Source organism: Erpetoichthys calabaricus, chromosome 11, assembly GCF_900747795.2.
Source record: "Erpetoichthys calabaricus chromosome 11, fErpCal1.3, whole genome shotgun sequence".
NCBI lineage: Eukaryota > Metazoa > Chordata > Cladistia > Polypteriformes > Polypteridae > Erpetoichthys > Erpetoichthys calabaricus.
Window position 1 is genome coordinate 42,117,944 of NC_041404.2, and position 22,979 is coordinate 42,140,922.

The 22,979-nt window shown below is 37.2% G+C and overlaps 1 protein-coding gene across 1 annotated transcript; it reads right to left on the reverse strand.

The window, feature by feature from the left end:
• Window positions 1-20,130: 20,130 nt before the first annotated feature.
• Window positions 20,131-22,506, reverse strand: LOC127529704 (protocadherin gamma-A11-like). Its single transcript, XM_051934281.1, has one exon. It carries the CDS (start codon window positions 22,504-22,506, stop codon window positions 20,131-20,133), a length of 2,376 nt encoding a protein of 791 aa, XP_051790241.1.
• Between the last annotated feature and the right edge of the window lie 473 nt (window positions 22,507-22,979).

Genomic DNA, 22,979 nt, shown 5'->3' on the forward strand with positions numbered 1-22,979 from the left:
AAAAGAAAAGAAAAAACACTTTTATTTCTCCACCTTAAATGACGTTGTGTACTAATATTGAATTTTTATAAAAAAATATTTAGCATAGGCACTGGAGCTAAAAATAAAGCATCACACATACCTGTGTTTGTGTAACTTTAAACAAATCATTTTATGTTCACTTTTCTTCAAATTTTACAGAGCATTACTCATGAAATCATTGCAAAGTTAACGTATAGTCAGGGCCGGATTTATATGAAAAGAGGCCCTAGGCTATTCCACTTATGAGGCCCTTTCACCTTCCATTTTTAAGTTTGTAAATTACATGAGAGATAATAAATTTTGCTAACAATTTGAATGTAGGCCCCTCTTGATCTTGAGGGCCCTAGGCTGAAGCCTAGTTAGCCTATAGGACAATCTGGCCCTGCGTATAGTAATGGAAGAAACCCGGGAAGACTTGGGTGGACACGAGCAGAACGTGTAAACACCACCACCTGTTGATTAGCAGGTCAGCAGCTCTACATTTCTTGCAGTGACTGCAGTCACTTATAAACCTGACGCGAGCAGGACACATCTCGACTAGCATCAGGAAAGCTTATTAACGGCTTTACTTCCTCAGGTATGTGAGAAAAGCCAGGATGGTCTCTTTCTACACTCACCAGCTTCTATAGGTGTAACGTGGAATCCATCCTCACTGTCAGGATTACATCCAGTTATGTTGCCTGTTTAGCCCAGAACTCCAAAGAACTACAGGAGGTCATTCAGAATATGACTACTACACAATTGCCTTCTATTTCACACATACAGTATAAAACACACACAACTTAGATAGATAGACAGACAGACAGACAGACAGACAGACAGACAGACAGACAGACAGACAGACAGACAGACAGATAGATAGATAGATAGATAGATAGTTAGATAGATAGATAGATAGATAGATAGATAGATAGATAGATAGATAGATAGATAGATAGATAGATACTTTATTAATCCCAAGGGGAAATTCACATACTTAGATATAAGATCTAAGATCTATAGATTATAACTTAGAAGGGCAAGCAGAATTATGATTACCTCCAAGCAAACATGCATATAGTGTCCCCATGTTGATAAACTTTGGGTTGAATGGGCTTGGAAAAACTAAATTTAATACCATACTGGCCCAATGTGGGGGCTGCTACTGGAAGCCCCTTAGCAAAGTTCTCTACTCTTAAAAATCAAGCTGCCAGAGCGATTCTTCAGAGTGATGCCAGGGGAGCCATTTTTGGTTCCCAAAAGACCCATGCACAAGGAGGTTCAAGAAAGAACTTTTTACTTAGATCCATAACAGGCTACATACAGTAAATATGCAAGAATAAATTGTTACAGATTTGTGAAATACCAGTGGGTCCTGAATCTGAAAAGGATTCTTGTTGCCTGTAATCACACAGGCTAAGTGCAGGTTTTCTTAATCTGTTAGTGTCATGCTGGGTAGTCTACTGTGAATAAAAGATTTCAGTTTTGCTGTACATATTTGGAACATTCTCAAAGCACAAAGAACCCTTCCTAGAATAAAATAGGACCAGCATTTTTTAGGAGTGAGAGGGCCAAGATCGATTAGTGGCTGGCAGCACAACTTTTGTAAATCCCTCATTGGCCCTGTGATGGTTTGGTAATGCTGGATCAATAAAACCACTAACCCTATAGCTTCCCCTTTTTTTAAATTGTTTTTGCACTGCAAATTAGTATTTAAACCCAAGTTTTAGATTTCGATTGTGGAAGTTTAAATTACAAAAAAAAATATTTTTAAATTGGCTAAAATTGATACACTTTCTTTATATATTATTGGTCATGTTTTCATGTTTGGAGTTGTAATATTACAAAAAACAAACAAACAAAGAAACAAACAAAAAACAAAACAACCTGCACTAGTATCAGCAAATGCAAAGGCATTTTGTGTTTTATAAGAATAAATAGTTAGTTTAAAGTTACTTTTAGCACTGTGCTTTTCATTCCTTTTGTACTTAATTAATAAATCATAATTCTTAATAATTACACCGAAATTAATTATTATTATTATTATTATTATTATTATCATCCCATCCCATCCATCCATTATGCAACCTGCTATATCCTACACTACAGGGTCACGGGAGTCTGCTGGAGCCAATCCCAGCCCAACTCAGGGTGCAAGGCAGGAAACAAACCCGGGCAGGGTGCCAGCCCACTGCAGATTATTATTATTATTATTATCATATAATAATAAATAATAAAAATAATAATAAATACAACTTAACACTAAAAACAAAACTTTTAAGGAAAGAACCAGAAATTTGGAGTACAACAAGGAGACTGGGATTCCATGTCCCTGCTGCTCCCTGTATGGAAGTTATATGTTCTCCTTGTGATTTTTCACTTGATGCTCCAGTTTTTCTCCCACAGACAATTGACAAGCAGTTTAAATTGTCCCTGTCTATCTGTGTGTCTGTGTGTGTGTTTGTGTTCATTCTATGATTATACAACATCCTGTCCAGAAGTGGTTCCTGCCCTGTGCTCATTGCTTGCTTGCGATTGGTTCCAGCTGCCCACAGTACTAACCCTAGAAAACTGAGCATACACACTGAATGGACGGACCAGTAAGGCATGGACTTTTTTTAGGTCCATGACCAAAAATTTGTGCTCCCTGTCTGTTTGCCCACACTGGAACCAGCTATTTTGGAGCCAATGTTACATGATGTGCAAATTCCCAATTTTGCTGTTGTTGACTGCTCAGGTAGAGCTGATATATTTGCCCATACTGGGAATACAATGGTCCAAAGACAGTTTGCTTGGCTAGGTCCAGTCAGTCTTGCATTTTCACCATTCTCTCATCTTCCTTCAAAACCCTTAGAAGAAACTGCATAACAAATTTAGTGTCAGTTTTATCCAGAGGTTATAAGGTCTATAGAACAGCCACTATGTGAGTTTCCCCTTGGGATTAATAAAGTATCTATCTATCTTATAATGCCTTTTTCTATCTATCTGTCTATCTATCTATTATATAGTGCCTTTCCTATCTATCTATCTATTATATAATGCCTTTTCTATCTATCTGTCTATCTATTATATAGTGCCTTTCCTATCTATCTATCTATCTATCTATCTATCTATCTATCTATCTATCTATCTATCTATCTATCTATCTATCTATCTATCTATCTATCTATCTATCTATCTATCTATTATATAATGCCTTTTCTATCTATCTGTCTATCTATCTATTATATAGTGCCTTTCCTATCTATCTATCTGTCTATCTATCTATTATATAGTGCCTTTCCTATCTATCTATCTATCTATCTATCTATCTATCTATCTATCTATCTATCTATCTATCTATCTATCTATCTATCTATCTATCTATCTATCTAATGCCTTTTCTATCTATCTGTCTATCTATCTATTATATAGTGCCTTTCCTATCTATCTATCTATCTATCTATCTATCTATCTATCTATCTATCTATCTATCTATCTATCTATCTATCTATCTATCTATCTATCTATCTATCTATCTATCTATCTATCTATCATATATTGCCTTTTCTATCTATCTATCTATCTATTATATAATGCCTTTTCTATCTATCTGTCTATCTATCTATTGTATAGTGCCTTTCCTATCTATCTATCTATCTACAGTAGTTTCTTTGATTTTCATGCTGTATGGTTCTGTAGTCTTTGCAAGTCTCCTAGATATTAGTGACATTGTAGAGTACAACAGGACAAAGTAAGAATCTCATTGTGTGGTGTATAAAGATTAAAATAAGTTTGGAATTGAGCATGAACTTGAGCCTATTCACACCTATGTTCCTACTAAACCTCATGAAGGACCCCAGCACTCCTCTACCTGTGAACATCATCACTACAACATGAACACCATCGTTTACATGTAAAATAAAATTTCTCTTATCTCTTAGCCATGTACATTCTTTAATTGCTCTGGCTGAAAGACACCCTGGTGGTAAATGTGTTTTGAATGGCTAATATTTTCAGTGTCAACAGGTAACTGCTTATTGGGGGCTGTGCACCCCAACACAGTGAATGGACCTCAGATGATTTACTTTTAAACTCTCATTACTAAACGTAATAGTAAGTGACAGCACAGTGATTCAATGCAATCATTTGTACATCACAGCTCCTTCTCTCTCTCTAGGTAGGTGACCTGCAGTAGTATTGTCACATTAAACAAAAGGTGGGGTTTAGGATTGAAGGAATAGCTGGGTACTCTAGTGGAAGGTGCCAGAAGGAAGATATTAGTATCATTTATAACTTCACAAGTGTTCACAAAAACTTTCCATGCAGTATTTTTTTTTTCTTGGGGTTAAAGCCCCTACTGGTCCCACAAGACATAAATAACTTGGAGCCAGGAGGGTTAAAGTTGATAAGAGTACAAATGACAGGAAGAAGAGAGGCAACAGAGCCAAGAAGAAGGGCAGAAGGAGTGAGTGGGAAGAGATACAATGAGGGTGCAACCTTGTGGCTAAGTGTCATGCCTCCTAATAAAGAGATCATGGGTTCATGTCCCGGATCCTCCCTGAGTGGAATTTGCAAAGGTCTTTGAGCAATGAGAAAAGTTCTACATAAATGTTAAAAATGTGTTATTATATCCACCCCAAATATTAGAAAAGGTGAAATCTTGTCTAGTTATGCCTCGAGAGGCTAGAGGTGTGTTATTTTCAGTTCTAATTATTGTACTGAGGTCTCTGGGAAACATGGCTGTTTTGTGTAATCTTGCATTAATAATACGTCTTTTTTTTTTATTCTTTGACCCCTCCTTTGTTCATTTCTAGAATTGGGTCAGCTCAAGACCGCCCTCTAAAGGCCTCAAGTAAAATCAAACTAGGTCCAGAGATTTAAGGCTATGACTTGCAAAGCAGAAAGCATCCGTAAATGTGTCAAATGGGGTATTGCAAGCAGTTTTCAGAGCAGAATAAACAGAAATACAGTCAAACTATGAGGAAAGAAGAGCATACAAATAATGTAAAGGAGACAAGAGAAGAAGAGTTGAGAGCTAAATAGATGTAGATGTACCAGTCCCTTCACTCACTGACATCAGATTGGTTTCAAAAGTGATGTGTAGCCCGTCCTCGGCAACAGGAATAAAATAATTAAAAAGATGGAAACGACCACACAGTTGTATCTGTATGAAAGGCTTATTTTTCCCTTGAATGGCTGAAGCCAACCTATTTACACATCAATTTAACACTTTATACAAAACATTTATTCTGTTTTCAGAGTTGTCAGCTTGTCTGCTGGTGTGTCAGCACAAGGTTCTTTAAATTGTGAGATGAGTGCATTTTTGACTATGACACTGCTAAACTAAAAGACTAATTACAGGTAGTTTGGTGAGCTGGGAAGAAATTGACTTTTAGCTGCCTGAGTGAGCCTTCACTTTAATCGAAGCTGCAGTGTGAATTTGAGCTGAGACATAGGTGACATTGCCACCTTCCATTCTGCCCCTTCCAGACTGACATATGGCGTTTCAGCACAGAAGGTTGTTCATTGTGTTTGGGACAGAAGCATATAGCCATCGATTCTGCTTTACTTTGGGATTTACACAGTGCTAAAATCTTCATGATCTTGACTTTTACTCCAGAGTGGCACTAGGGCAGCAGTGGACTGATAACGCTGTTGCTGTCCATGTCAAGCAATCAGGAACAAAATGGAAATGTAGGCAGTGGATGAATCCATCCATTTCAACAAGGGTCCCAGATTCATCTAGTGTGCTGCTGACTGGGAGAAGACAAAAGCTGTGAGGGGTGACCAAAGTTCAAGACTAAGGTGCCATGATTCAGGGGTGGCCCTGTAAAAGTTGCAAAATGGAATTATGCTTTCCTTGATCATGGACTTCCTGGACCGGTTAATAATGACATGTACCCCCTTATGTTTGTATTTACAAAATGAATGTAAAAATACATTTAATTGGTGGTGAATTTCTGAATAAATGAAACACAGATTAGGCAGTGAGTGTAATGTGTCTTGTTAAAATGCACTGCATTTGTTTTTTCTTTTTTCCGTTTTCTTCTTTTTCTTAATCAGTTTAAAGATTTTAACAAACAGAAGGTGAAGTTCAAAAAGTCAATTTTCATCCAGTTGACCACAGAACTAAGAAATCCAATGAATGAGGATCTCTGAATAGCCGCAGTATTACAGTACTTTTAGCTGCTGGACTCTGTTCTTTTTGTCGTTACTCACAAGCACAAAGTGATGATAAGAGCCCCCTTGTGGCCATATGTGAGAACATGCCTGAATAAAGGTCTGCATTCATGAGCTCGCTCTCTTAAATTCTTTCATACACTCTCATTATTGTGGTCATCGTAATCTAATGATGTCTCCTGATCTAAAGTACTGTACATAAATAATGTCGCGGCTAATTTTATAAAAGAGACCTGACTTTAATTATTTCCTTGTTGCTAAACAGCTCAGTGCAACTCTCTAAACCTAATAACTGTGAAATGTATAATTCAAAATTCATCGAACTGAATTATAATCTTTTTAAATAGAAAAGAAAATGTACAGTATATTTACATAATTTTTGAGAAACACGATATTACATTTTATTTCAAATGTTTACTGTGTGTAAATCATTTTATGCACAGATGTTTATTAATAAAAAGTGATATGCATAATTAGGATATGTTTCTTAATTAATTTCATGTTGATTACAATATTCTCAATTTAAAAATGTGTGAACTATTGAGAGAAATATCAGCACTCAAGCTTAAAAAATAAAAAAAAAATAAAAATCATGCTAAATACAGTACTCAACCCAGTGAGATATTAAATCTATGTTTAATTTTCTTACCATATTAGTGTTACCTTATGAGCTGGCCTTAAATTAAAAGCATAAAAACATGTCCACTAATGTCTATCATTAGTATTAACTCTATAATAATTGTACATATATTACAATCTAAATTATAGGGTGGATCAATATATGGATGTTATAATAAGGACATCAAAATTTATGTTCTGTTAAGAATCATTTTAATGTGTTTAACTTGGAAACCATTCCTCTATCTATTTAATGAAGCTACTTAATCTCATTTTAGAGTTATGGAAAACCAGACACCATCCTGGCAGTGTAAGCAACAAGGTAGAACCCAACCTTAGAATTGGTACCAGTGCATAACAGGACAGAATGACGCACACACCTGCACCAGCTTATACTAGGACATATGCAATGGAAACCAAAATATCAAGGAAAACTAAAAAAAAAATAAAATAAAATGCATACGCCACATAAGAAGTGACCCTGGGATTCAAACCCAGTTTTTGGAGGTGTTAGATAGCAGCACAGACCTTACACCAATTAATTTATAAACGTTGACTTTAATATGGGTGATATGGTGGTAGCACTGTTGCCTCGCAAAAAAAGGAGGCATGGTCCGCGTCCTGGATACTCTTTGTGTGAAGTTTTCTTGGTCTCTCCACATGCAAGTGAAATATCTCTGGGTGTTCTAGTTTCTTCTACAGTCCAAAGATATGCAGGTTAGGTGACATGGCATTGCTAAAATGTCCCTGTATATGTGTGAGTTAACCTTGCAATAGTGCCCAGTCTTGGTGTCGTTCCTGCCTTGTCTCCCATGATTGCTGGGATAGGCTCCAGCTACCCCATGACACTGCCCTCGATACGTGGGTTAAGATGATAGATGAATGGATGATTGTAACATGTAATATTAAATGAATAGACATGCCCTACATGATCATGTTTAAAAGATGATTTCTAATAAGTGAAACATTATCTTTGATCCATTTCTTTTATTTAAAACAGCTTCATAAGCTGTAGGACAAGTTTGTTCTAAAATGAAGATTTATACATTTTTCAAGCCAAATATCCTCCACTTTTGCAATCTATAATTAAAAAAAAAACTGAGTACCTACATTATAATAATTATCATTTTCTCTGGAGTTTTTTGATGAGAAGATTATTTCTTTTGGCCTATTCCTGTCAGTTAAAATCCCCCTGGAATGGAAAATGAGGTTAAGGAACAGAAAGAATTATTATTATTATTTTCTGGAATTGCCCTGTCACCACTGCTTATATATTGGGCTTAGGCAGGGTAGTTATATGTTGTGTGTGTATGCTTGTATATTTTTATGGGATTGTGTTTGAATTCCCTCACTATGTGATGTGTATTTAAAATGGCTGCTTTCTGTAGTTTTGTGTATCTGTATCTGCTTACATGTAATCTCTGTACTTTTGTGTAGTCTATGTGGGGTGACATCAGTGGTGGATACAGCACTGGGCACAATGATCACCTTGTCCTTTCTCCACATTCGGGATATCTCCTCTGTCAGATCTAAGCACTTCTGCATTTTAATTGTGTGTGTGTATTTGTTACAACAATGTCAACAATATCTGTACTTTTATTTTGTTTGTCTAACAGTGTCATGTCTGATTTTCCAAAGTGTAGTGCTCTGTTTTGACTGTCAGTATAGTTCTGTCCCAGTATACTGTATGAGTGGCATTTTCTAATACTGTGCTGGGGCTGTTTGTACTTCTAATGTTGTCTGTATGTGTCAGTTAGGTTGTGTGGTAGTTGCAGTTCTTGATGTCTAATGTTTGCTGTCTGATTGTTTCTGTGCATGTTGGCCATCAGTGGCAGTAGTTTACAGCCTGATGCGACGTGTTGGATCGTTTCTTGTTACTTGTGGCAATATGTGCATGTACTGTCTGCAATGTTAGTGTCCTTAAGAATATATTTTTCATAGCTTCTTGTGTTTTGTTATTATTATTATTATTATTTTAGTAGTAGTACTAGCAGCAGCATTGGAAATGGCAAAAGTAGTATTACCATTAATGATTTTCAGTTAATCAAATTAATGATTGCTTCCATAATATAAAGACAGTTTTTAGCCCTAATCATTTTTAATAAGTAACTAACAAGCTATTCGCAGAAAGTAAAACTGTATCCCTATAGGGAACATCTGCTTTTTGGACACATGTATGCACAACCACAAGCCCACATCCTGCAATTCAGATTGATCAAATGCATATGACAAAGGAATTAACTAAGCAACAGTCGGCATACCCCTTTAAATTGAATCAATGTGTGAGTCACTCATAAACGGCCACCCTTTCTCGTCCCCCTCCCCTTCCTTTTCTGTGCCTTTTTTTTCTGTTATACATTTCTCTCTCTCTGTATCTCACTCATGCTCTCTTTCTCCCACTTATCTTCCCTCTGTCCCTCCATCTTTAGCTCTCTTTCTCTGTATTTCCTTCCATTTCCCTCCCTGCCCTCCCTTCTTTGTGTTCTCTTTACTCTCAGATCTGATTGGTTTAAGTTGCTGTTGGGGGAAGGGAACTCACACTGTTTTTGCCAGAAGCAATTCAGCAGCTACTGCTGGACAGCGCCAACCAAACCCACTCAGTTTCAGATTGTTCATGGTTAACCTGTAAAAAAGCTCATATCCTTTATCTTAGTTTTAAAAACACTTAACTGTCATTAAATGTGATGTTTATCTGAGATCATTTGGAGAATGCAAAATACTTAGTATTTTTAAACTGTTAAATTAAAAATGCTTATCAAGTGCTACTTAACTGATTTGCAAGCCTATGCTGAGGGGAGATTTATAAAAAGTAAAAAAGGACAGTTTTATCCTGAATTTGTTTAAAAGAAATTGAAGGATATCAATATTAGCATCATAAAATTTTATTCTGAAGTATTGTCAATTGAAGCACAAATTCTATCTATCTATCTATCTATCTATCTATCTATCTATCTATCTATCTATCTATCTATCTATCTATCTATCTATCTATCTATCTATCTATCTATCTATCTATCTATCTATCTATCTATCTATCATAGAAATTAAGAGACTGCATGATCAAGATAAGCTGTGATGATTTTAAAGTTTATTTTACCAATATTTTACAATTTCTGATTTCCTCTGTGTAATGTTTAGTTAAACATTAGTTAACAAGTGGAATGTACTGTAAGAACTGTGGCAGAGCACCTCCTGGAGGACATTCTCATCAAGTGCAATGAGTGAAAGTTCCTCATACTATACATACAGCAGTAAGAGTTTATTACAAACAGTTACTGAGGGATATACACATACAGTGATTACAAGACCAATCAAAGCACTGAACAACTACATTTATCAGACACTGTTCTTTTGGGCCCACTAAGGTCATTTTTATGTCTATAAATGGTGATTCTATCAAATAAAATATATTGTAAAGCACTTCCACTAAACTCCTGTTCAAACTTTTCAAATGCTTTGTAGCTTTTATTATCTATCTATCTCAAAAATGAACACATTTCAGAATAGACTGAAGGAAGGTTTTAATGATTTTGCATGTTATTATAACAATATTTTATAAGTTGTTATTTCTCCGTGTTTAGAAAAGAATTAGCAAACAACTGCAAAGCACTGCGAGAATTGTGGATGACCATCTCGCCAAGTACTGAAACTGGCTCATAGTCTATGAACAGAAGTAAGGGTTTACTAGAAAAAAAAAGTCATGGAGGCAAATACACATGAAATAATTACAAAACCAATCAAAACGTAAAACAACACAATTAACCACTGATTTCTCTTCTGGGCCTAGTAAGATCATGTTTATGTCTACTAACTGCCATTCTATAAACTAAAATATATTGCAATGCTCACAGTAACCCCCCTTTCTTTCTTTCTTTCTTTCTATCTATCTATCTATCTATCTATCTATCTATCTATCTATCTATCTATCTATCTATCTATCTATCTATCTATCTATCTATCTATCTATCTATCTATCTATCTATCTATCTATCTATCTATCTATCTATCTATCTATCTATCACAAAAGTGAACAGATTGCACAATAATGTTAAGGGGTGCTCTAATAATTTTACAATTTACTTTTAAAATATTGTATAATTTCTGATTTCTCTGTTTTCCCTCAACCCTGCTCAAGATATAACAGGTTCGGAAAATGGGTGGATGGATGGATTTCCTCAAGTTTACTAAAGAATTAGTGAAGAAGCAGATTGTACATGAAGAATTGTGTCAAAGGACCTCCTAGAGTGCCATCATAACTGAATGGAACGATTAAAAATTGCTCATACTGCATACACATAATTAAGGTTTATTAGAGAAATCATGGAGAGGTATACATGTGGTGTAATTACAAGAACAATCAAAATACTACACTACAAAATTAAGCACACATTGCTCTCCTGTGCCTCTTTAAGTTACATTTATGTCTAGTAATGTTCATTCTATTGATTAAAATATATTGTAAAGCACTCTTACTGACCTCCTGTTCAGACTTTAAGAAGAGTTGGCAGCATTCACTTTGCTAGATAGTCTTTTCTCCAGCTATTCTCCTGACAAAAGATTCAAGGGTAACTGACAGGGTTCAACCTTTTAAATGCTGGCACTGAACTATTCTTATTTGTGAAGCAATCTATAATTCATTTTAAAGGGCTCAAGAGGTGGATATCACAGTCATTGAGCCCATTGGATGCTTCAAATTCTTGTGCAACGTTTCAGAATTATAAACTGAAATGGGTAAGTAACATGCTATTATCTATTGTGAAATATGTAAGTAACATATTTATGGACTGCCTATCCAACATAACTTATTCAAAATTCCTGTAACTGTTAGAATCTGGGACAAATTTAGAGATGGAAAAGTTACTCAATATAACATTTTGTTTTGTCCCTAATGTATTACTGGAGACATCATAATTTTGTTATCCACGGGAGAGTTTATTTTATTTCTTTAGGGCTTTCAAGGCTTTTACTATCCACAACTTTGCAAGTTTTCCAGAAGGGTGTCTCATTACAATATACAGTATTATACATGAGCATAAGCTGCAATATATTTTATAGTTCGACTACACATAAATTCAACTGCTGCCAGTAAAATGCACTAAAAATAAGATTAATGTTTAATATCACCATCATCTACATTTGACTTGCCCTACTTTAAGCACGTCTTTAACTTTGTTCCTTCCATGGTGCATTAATGAATTCAAGCAGTAGATCATGCCTGATTGGTTGAGTGACTTTAAGACATTAGCCAGATGTTGCAGGTTCTGTGACTTCTGTCTGCTTTTCAAATTGCAAACCTATGCTTCTTCAGCATCATATGTTAAAGGTATCATATTGTATTTTCTCCGCTATTTTTTTAAATTTTCACTCTGAACATACAGTCAATGTTCAGTGCCTCTAACCCAATAGTTATGCTCAGATTGTATTCCCAGGATAAGACTTATAGTTTGGCTTTTATTTTATTTAATGTCATTGATCCATTTATATTTATTTTTAAACCCATGTAGACAGTTCGAGGTCACAGAAAACATTCATTTTTTAATTTTCTTAACTTCTTTTTTCAATGATCTCTACACAGTGGGGCAACTTCTAAAGACTGGACACTAGCAAATGTTACCCTGTTGTAAATAAAGAGTGATCAGGCTAATCTAAGTAACTACAGGCAGTAAGCTTAACATTTGTCACTGGTAAATTAATAGCAGCAATTATTAAGAAAAAGATTGAGTAGCACATGTCTTGAACAGGAATATTAAAAAATAGCTGGTAAGGGTTCAAATGAGGAAGGTTGTGTTTCACTAATGCGCTGGAATTTTATGAGGAAGCAGCAAAAAGCATATGATAAGAGAGGTGCATATTTGATTATCTGTGGTGGGTTGGCACCCTGCCCAGGATTGGTTCCTGCCTTGTGCCCTGTGTTGGCTGGGATTGGCTCCAGCAGACCCCCGTGACCCTGTGTTCAGATTCAGAGGGTTGGAAAATGGATGGATGGATGGATGGATATTTGATTATTTATCTTGATTTTCAGGCAGATCAAAAAAGCTTCAGAAGACAATGGGAATTTAAGGTGTGGCGTGTAGGTGGGTAAAATTTTAACTCAAACATAGAAAGCAAAAGGTTAAAGTGAGAAGAATTTTTTCCAGAATTGGGTGATGTTAGAAGTGTTGTTCTTTGGGTATCAGTGCTGGGGCCACCACTGTGGTTTATTCTGTATATACATATAAACAATCTGATTAAAAATAAATGAATAATCTAGTCAAATCTGAAAATGATAAAAAAAAAACTAGGTGGAAAGGCAGATAATGTGTAATTATCTAAATTGTTACAGAAGGCCTTAGACAGCATACAGGCTTGAGAAGATCTGAGGCAGATGAAACTGAATGTAACTAAATGTAAGGTTTTATGTATAGTAAGTAGAAATGTTACATTTGAATATACAATGGAAGGTCTGAAACTTAAAGTAAACCTTATGAGAAGGGCCCAGAAGTTTTAGTAGTGCCATCAATATCTACATCAAATCCATGTACATAAGCAATCAAGAAGTCTATTAATATGTGAGTTTTGGTAGCACAATGTGGGAAAGTGCAGGAAAATTGTTATGCTTCAGTTATATGACAAACTAGCGAGGCCTCACCTGGTGTACTATGTGCAATTTGGGTCTCCATAGTACAAAAAAGACTCAGCAGAGGTAGAAAAAGTCCAGGGAAGAGTGACTAGGCTGGTTTTAGAACTGAGAGGTAAGATTGAAGGAGTTGAACTTTATCAGGTTAACTAAATGAAGATTAAGCAATAACATGATCAATGTGGTGTTAAAGTTATAAAAGAATTAGCACAGAACACCTCTGCTGTTTTTTAATAATAAATTCTTTAACAAGAACACATGGACATAGTGGGAACTTTAAAAGAGCAGATACTGCACAAATGTGAGAATTATTTTCTTCATGCAGAGAGCCATAGACACATGAAATAAATGAGCAATTTGTGTGGTTGAAAATAGTAATTTAGAGACTTCTGGATCTCAGCTTGATGTTATTTTGGAAAATCTAGGAGTATAGGATGAAGAGGTTTGCAGGGCTGAATGGCGTGTTGTCACAACTTCTCTAATATTTTATTCCAATATAGGTTTGCAAAAGAGACAGAGCCTATGCCAACACGGCCGGGTGCAGGACAGAAAACAATCCACTAAATGGGATGCCTGTCCTTAACAGGGCACACTCCTCCATTCTGTGTCACAGGGCCAGAAGTACAGGATGTTAGAAGGTTATGAGGTACAGCAACCACCTCTACTGGCAGTAAGAGTGGATCCAGGTTGTGTTGAGAAGTTAGCTTTCTGCTAAAATTTCAAAGTTTGTACTATCATGGAGTTTATAGTCAGGAGATGAGCGGGAAGAAATGTGCACTGGGAAAAAGGGGATTCTGCCATTTCCATGTGAGTGGAAGTTCTTTGCAGTGTTATGATACACAAAGTAACCAGCCAGACTGCTAATTTACTAGAGTCAAAACTTATATTTTGGTAGGCCCTAAATGACAATACTTGGTTTATTTTAGCGTAAAGTTTTAAATCTTGCTCTAATAAAAACATTATATTTGTAAATTTAAGATAATTTTAGCCTGTCCTCTTGATGAGAATGTCCTCCAAGAAGGTGCCAATTTGGTACCTCTCACTCACACACTTATTCTCAGCAATTGAAACTATTTAACAACTGACCAGTTCATCAGTCCTGCAAATTTTTTTTTTGTTGGTAGACCATCAGCAGAACTCAATAGTAAGAACTTTGAACCCAAACTAAGCACCATGTCACTGGGCACGTTTAATCAAGTGTTCTTTAAAATAAATTGCACATGCCAGGTTTCTTTGTGACTAACATTTTTCACAAGCTCTGTATGGGAAAATTTGTAAGTTTTGGGGTCTGGGTGCAAGGCAGCCAAAGTGGTGGCCAGAAATGTGGCAACCTTGTACTGTAAAGCTTATTAACACCACAACTAGTACACTACAACATTATTTTCAAAATATGACTAATCCATCCATTTTCCAACCCGCTGAATTCGAACACAGGGTCACGGGGGTCTGCTGGAGCCAATCCCAGCCAACACAGGGCACAAGGCAGGAAACAATCCTGGGCAGGGTGCCAACCCACCGCAGGACACACACAAACACACCCACACACCAACCACACACTAGGTCCAATTTAGAATCGCCAATCCACCTAACCTGCATGTCTTTGGACTGTGGGAGGAAACCGGAGCGCCCAGAGGAAACCCACACAGACACGGGGGAGAACATACAAACTCCACGCAGGGAGGACCCGGGAATTGAACCCAGGTCTCCCAACTGCGAGGCAAGCAGCGCTACCCACTGCGCCACCGTGCCGCCCCATGACTAATCCCAAGTTGGCTAATTCTACATGTCACATACTGAGCTACCAGACTGTAATGTGATGATGAAGTCAATTATAAATTGTTAACAAAGTTATTCTTACATTGGATAAATAACGCAAAAGCAGAATCATTTAAAATAGACTGATTAAAAATGTAAGGGTTTATACTACTCCTATTATAATATTATACTGCTTTTACACTTTAAACTGTGCAAAGCAAAAAGGCAAATGATGACAAAGAACCTTGAATATTCTTACTTTAGCAATAAACAGAATCTTCGTAATTTAACCAAACCACAAACAGAAGGACACCAAAACCTCATCTGCTATTGTGTGTGCAGTTTGGTGCCCACATATTTTCATGCACTGATTTAAACAACAGTGGCATGTTTACCAGAAGTGACACACAAATTACAAGTTCAAGTTCACAGTTGCCAACTCCTTATTAGATTAAGTGACTCACTTAGAAGCACCCTGTGTGTCATGGAGAGGGTTAGAATATGGAACATTCAGCTTTAAGCCACACTGCTTATATGCGTTCAGTTTTCATGCTGACATTTTCACTGATGGGCTGTACTATAACCTGTTATCAAAGACTGCATGTCCCATCCTGAATTCAATGCCACTCTGTCAGTGTAAAATATAAACACACCAACGACATGTAAAACCTCGCTCTCTGAATAATCTAACCTTAGATTTTAGAAGGGCCAGAACGGCTCATAAAAGAATTTCAGTCACATCTAACTAGAAAAGAGTAACTAGTCACAGAAGACTTGCTCAACCATCTTCAAAATGTGGGTAATACATACTATGAGGAAGAAATACTGTGCATTGGATGAAAATACAATAAGAGGAAAAAATTGCACTACATCCACCTTAATAAAAGGACAAGAGTTTGTGGGTGTCTGTGACATTGCTAGATTTAAAAAGAAAATGTACAAAAATAGGCAAAAAATGTAGAAGAAGGGTAAAAAATGGTAATAAAAATACCAACTAAAGGTCTAAAAATAAGAAAACTTGCCATATCGGCTTATTCTGATGTCTAATGTTATACTGTATGCCAGCAGCAGCAGCATGGTGGTGACTTTCTTGCACCTGCTTGGGCAACTTCCAAATATATAGCATATATAACATATATATGGACAATAGAGCAGTGCTAGCCACCAAAATAAATTGATTGTAATGATAAGACTTTATTTCACAAACCTCCTGCATTACTCTGTTATATCTTTTATTTCTGTTTTTGAAATTAATTTCTATCACTGGCAAGTATTATGCCTAGTGTGTTTTAAGAAGGGGTTTGTTTACAAAAACTTAATGTTTTAATGTACATGTAACAGGCTGTTTATTGTCAACGGACACTTTAAAAATATGCCAGTAAAACTTGAATTGTTTCTAATTTTGTGACATCCTACCTTGTCCCTTACCCTTTGGGTTTAAAAGTGAAAGAATGATGGATTGATTAATGGATGGATTATTCAAATAAACTATAAATAAAGAGGTAGTGTGGCACAGTGGTTAAGTTATTGGACTTCAAACCCATGAGGATGTGGGTTCAAATTTCACTACCAACGCTGTGTGAAAAAGTCACTTCACCTGTTTGTGGTCTAAGAGGAAAACCAAAATAAATGAAAATAAATGTAACCAACTGTAACTTAAATGTGGTAAGTCACCATGTATGAAGATGTCAGCTGAATAAGAAATAAAAATAAATAAACCAAGAAGTAAACAGGGCCGTGCAGAGGCACAGTGGTTTTCTTAGCAGCCTCAATTCTTCAGAAGTCCAGGTTCAAGCGCTGGCCCAGTCACTGCCTATATCACGGGTGTTGAGCTCTGGTCCTGGAGGGCCGCAGTGGCTGCAGGTTTTCATTCTAACCATCGCCTTCATTAGTCACCAGTTTTTGCTGCTAATTCACTTCTTTTGCCTTAGTTTTAATTAACGTGACTCAGACCCCTTCGTTGTTATTCCTTAATTAGCAGCCAAACAATAATGAGACACAAAATGAGTCGCCACATGACCAGCACACCTGTGCCCATCACACAATATCTGAAAATAAAGAAAATTGATGGTCTCAGTAAGGCTGATCTGCTCAGGTCACCAAAACAGCTTGACGATGTTCTTAGAAAAAAACAGAAAAATCAACAGTTTTGGAAATGTCTGCTATGGCAGAATGAGAGCAGAAGCAAGCCATGGAATTAAATAACGGGTTTAATTAACAGCAAGAATTGGCTTCTCATTAAGAGATTGGTTGGAGTGAAATTGGTTGGAGTTTGAAATCACAGTTTAGCTGCTCATGTGTTGACTTGGTTCACATATCATTTCTGTTTGGCTGTCATTTAATGAAGAAAGGAATCAATTCAGAGGACTGAATCCTTAAAAACAGGGCTAGTAAAATGAAGGGAAAATGAGTTAATTAGCAGTGAAAACTGGTCACTGATTAGGAAAAGGGGTTAGAATGAAAACCTGCAGTCACTGCGGCCCTCCAGGCCCGGAGTCTGACACCCCTGGCCTATATAGAGGTTCATATTCTAGTCAAGTGGATGTGGGATTCTCTGTGTGCACTTTGGATTTCCTCCCATTTCATGAAAACATACATCTCAGGTTGATGAATGATTCAAATTGGCCCAATTAGAGAGTGAATAAGTGTACCTTACTATGAGCTGGTGACTCATCCAAGGCACTGGCATCCACACAGTCCTACAAATGAATTAAGATGTTGCTGAATATGGATGAATGAATGCCTGAATGAATATCTTTGTACAACAATAGAGGTATGTATGATTTAACTTGAAAGTTAAGAATTTCACAGAACTCTAAACATATAATGATTTGATAACTACTACTCATATGGAGATAACTATGGTAACTTACTGTAAGTATACATCGCCTAACCTTTTCATCTCTCCCTTCATCTTCTCAAATGCCAGCATTTTCCAGCCTATCATTACTTTCTCCTTTCATCTGTCTTGGCTTTGTCCCCTTATATATATATATATATATATATATATATATATATATTCACAGCATTCGTAGTCTGAATCACAGTCTGATTGTATGGGTGGTTACCTACCAGGTAACGCTTGTGGTTGGTCAGCAAGTCAGCTAACATCCGCCACGGTGCGCTCAGTTGTGAGAAGCAGATGATCTGGTTACCTGGTAGGTAACCACCCATACAATCAGATTGTGATTCAGACTACGAATGCCGTGAATGTAATTACCCTGATCTACATGCTGTCAAATAAACGAACCACACGCCGTGGCGCAACGCTAGGGGCTTCGCCTCTAGCGCTGACTTCCGACGTTCGATTCCCATAAGGGAGTGCAGTGAGTGTGTACGCCTGATGAGCCAAGAATTAGGGCGAAACACGTGTCACGTACTCTTTGCATTATTTGACAGTAAACTATTTCAACCATATATATATATATATATATATATATATATATATACTGCTGCAGTGGATTGGCACCCTGCCCAGGATTGGTTCCTGCCTTGTGCCCTGTGTTGGCTGGGATTGGCTCCAGCAGACCCCCGTGACCCTGTGTTCGGATTCAGCGGGTTGGATAATGGATGGATGGATGGATATATATACTGTATATATATATATATATATATATATATATATATATATATATATATATATATATATATATATATATATATGTTGCATGCCCTTTCCTTTTTAGTTACACACCTGTAACTAAATGTGTTTAACCCTCTTTCCTTTACATCATGGAAATAAACACTAACCTTAACTGTAATGTGTACTTTCTATATACACAAATACAGATAATCTGAGTGAGCCATTTGGATTGTAGGCAGAATGTCAACATTGTGTATTAATAAGAAATCCTTAGTGTAGTAATGCTTCATTTTTAAAAACAGGTAAAAATTATATAATGTGTGAGATATTTAAAGTTACTTTGGATAAAAATGGCAGAAAAATAAAGCAGATATGTATGGGTGTAAATTCTCAACAAGACTACCAGGCCCAACTCCAGCGGGTCAGCAAATACCCCCCTAACACATAATACTAAGCCTCACCGCTCATGTTGTCCAGTATATTGTTACTTATTAGTTTTATAGCACTTTTAAACACCATAAAACATGAACCCCCCAGCCCTTATTACTGTTAAGCACTATTAAGAAGAAGCACACTATTTAAATAACATAAGAACATGTAGTAATTTAAATTACACAAGCAAAACCTCTTTATTTGATCTAGAACCTACTTTTGTTGTAAACTAGGTATTACTATAATTATATTAAGTGGCTCAGCACACTCGATTGTAAGACATAAAGTTTTAGTTTCCATATCCATGGAAGATTGAGCAAGTCACTTTATCATTCTTCAATGATATTATGAAAATGAATTTAAGAGTAACTTTATATTTATACCCCACTTTCTGGAAAAGCAAGAAAGAGTTGGTAACCAAGACTTGTTGGCTGTTATTGTGATACGTCAAAGTGCTTTCTCTGTCAGCTAAATAAAGCTAATGTGTGGCACAGTGGTTAAGGCTTAGGACCTCAGACCTTGAGGTTGTGGACTGACATTGCAGTAAGGAGACTGTGGAAGATTGTGGGTTCGCTTCCCGGTTCCTCCCTGTGTGGATAGCGCTTTGAGTACTGAGAAAAGCGCTTTATAAATGTAATGAATTATTATTATTGTGTGACCATGAGCAAGTCACTTCACCTGCCTGTACTCCAACTGGAAAACCAAAAAAAAAGTAATATCTCTCGGATGTTTTAAGTCACAACATATAAATATACATATGGGCATACTGGGCAGTTGCCCAGGGGCCCCACAAGCATAGGGACCCCATGCTAATCTATGTATGTTGTGACTTGCTGAGTGGTTGTGTAGGCAGGACCCCAGTGCACTGCTTCACCCTGTGGCCTATAATACTTTTAAGACAGCCAAATAATAAGTAGTAATTGAATAATGTGATTACAAACCTTCTCCTCCAAAATAACATTCCTCAGCCACCTCCAGTTGAAACATTATGACTCACCTCACTGCTTGTGCCCATGCTTTCGTTCTGAAGGATTTCTTTTTCGCCGTGCCGTAATGTTTCTGTTGCAGCAGAGTGAAGACGTAAAGTGTTTTGACTGCAGGGTCTGACATATTTAAAGTCACTTGCTCTTGAATCCGTGGTTAGACACACCTCGTAGTTATAGACGTGCTGCAGAGTTCCAGTTGCCCCCACATCTGCATAGCGCGGAGGATAGAAAGACCGGGGAGTGCAATGAACGTTTGGTTTCGATGATTCCAAAAAAGAAGGGAAATATCCATGTCTGCAAAATTTAAACACTACGAATCCTATGATTGTAATCAGAAAAATACTGCAAACTGCGACCAATGCTATTATGAGATAAAATGTTATGTTCTCGTTGTCCTTGTCCTGCAAAGTATCGTTAAAGGCAGAATTCAGCTCATTGAAACTATCTGCAACTGCTACATTTATATTAACGATGGCCGAACGCGATGGCTCTCCATTGTCCTGCACTACAACTGAAAGTTTATGTTTCATGTGATCACTTTCCAATATTTGTCTCGCAGTTCTTATTTCACCATTATTCAAATCCACCGCAAAAATGGTTCTGTCTGTGGCTTTTAACAGTTTATATGAGAGCCACGCATTTGATCCAGAATCAGCATCGACTGCTACTATTTTAGTGACAAGATAGCCCACATCTGCCTGTCGTGAAATCATTTCAGCCATAGTACGTCCTTCGTTTTCTTTTGGATAAAGAATCTGGGGACTGTTGTCATTTTCATCTTGTACAATAAGCTTTACCGTCACTTGGCTACTACGGGGCGACAAGCCGGCGTCTTGCGCCACCACACTGAACTCAAAGTCTTTCATCTGCTCATAATCAAAGGACTGGACTGCATACACCACTCCTGTGTCCGAGTTAATGGAGACGTACGAGCTTGCTGAACTTTCGCCAAGTCTATAGGTAATGCGTGCATTCCTCTCCCAGTCAGCGTCTTTGGCAAGGATTGAGATGATGGACATTCCTGGGGTATTGTTTTCCATCAAGCTGGCGCTATAGGATTGTTTCTCGAAAATAGGCGAGTTATCGTTGACATCAGAAATCTCCAAAGTGATGGCTATGCTAGCTGACAGAGATGGTAAACCAGCATCCTTAGCTGTTATAGTTATATTATACTTTGAAACGCTTTCTCTGTCCAAATTGTCGCCGGTTAACAAGGTGAAATAATTTGTTAACGAAGACTGTATTTTAAAAGGAAGCCCTGGATTGATGAAACATTGTACTTCGCCGTTTTTCCCCGAATCAAAGTCTTTAACGTTAATAATACCAATTGAGGTCCCCGGTACGGCATCTTCGGAGACAGAGTTTGACAGCGACATTACCGTAATTACCGGCACATTGTCATTAACGTCGGTCACTTCCACGATAACTTTGCACGAGTCAGTTAGACCACCATAATCTTTAGCTTCTATATCTATCTCAAGTAAGCGAGTGTTTTCATAATCTATCTCTCCCCAAACTATAATTTTTCCCGTTTGGGAATCTAGATGAAAGAGATCGCCCGAAGAGCCTGTGACGTGCGTAATGGAGTAAGTAACCTCTCCATTCACACCCACGTCAGTATCTGACGCGTGTACAGTCGTGACTTGGGTACCTTTTAGAGCATTTTCCTGTACCGAGGCTCGGTACACTCTTTCACTAAATATAGGGGGGTTGTCGTTAGCATCGAGAACAATGACAATAATTTTAACCGTACCCGATTTTTGAGGTTTGCCCCCATCAAATGCAGTCAATTCCAAATTAATCTCATCTTGCTTTTCTCGATCTACTGGTGTCTGTAACACCATCTCTACATATTTACTGCCGTCTGCGCGTGAGTGTTGCTTTAAAACGAAATTGTCATTAGGACTCAGTGTGTAGCTTTGTAGTGAATTAATTCCGACATCGGGGTCCGCTGCGTTTTCCAGAAGAAAACGCGCACCCGATAATGCCAATTCACTAACCTGTAAATGAATTTCTTTTTTCGGAAAAGACGGCGAGTTGTCGTTAATATCAACAATTTCAACATTTACACGATGCAGCTCCAATGGATTCTCCAGAATAATCTCAAAACTAATGGTGCAGGGTGACGTTAACCTGCATAATCCTTCTCTATCAATCCTTTCATTAACGACTAGGATTCCCTTTTCTGTATCCAGCTCTGTATAATGAACAGGGTCTGTCGTCACAATACGAGCGTTTCCTGATTTCAGCCTTTTAACGTCTAACCCCAAATCTCGTGATAAATTCCCCACAAACGCACCTTTTCGCATTTCCTCTGGTATGGAATATCGAACAGTTCCATATATGAGCTCCATACAACATAAGTAACAAATGAATGCATGTACTTGCCATTTAGCATACCCTTGTACTGAAGCATGTCTAGTTTGAGTAAATCCGAAATGAAACATAATCCACAAAGAATAAGACCTTCGAAAGCAGTGATGAACGCCCACAGTGGGGAAAAACGATGCCCGTTTACGTAGAATGCAAAAAGAAAGAAAACGCCGATGTCCTTAGCGGCTGTTCAGTCCCCTCAGCAATAGCAGCTCACTCTCCGCTATGGGGAGGGCCCGAGAATTTACACGGTATCACCTCATTGTCCAACAGCGGCACTTACAGTTCAAAGAAAGGATTTTTTTTAAATCAAAAATTTATTTAGCTAGCATCGTATCACAAATCCATCTGTTTATTTATCTATGACATTGTCTAGTCATTTTCATTGTTTGTGTGCGAGGAGTCTTCCTGGCAGGACTAATTTTGCATAGTCAGTCATTAATGATTATCTCTT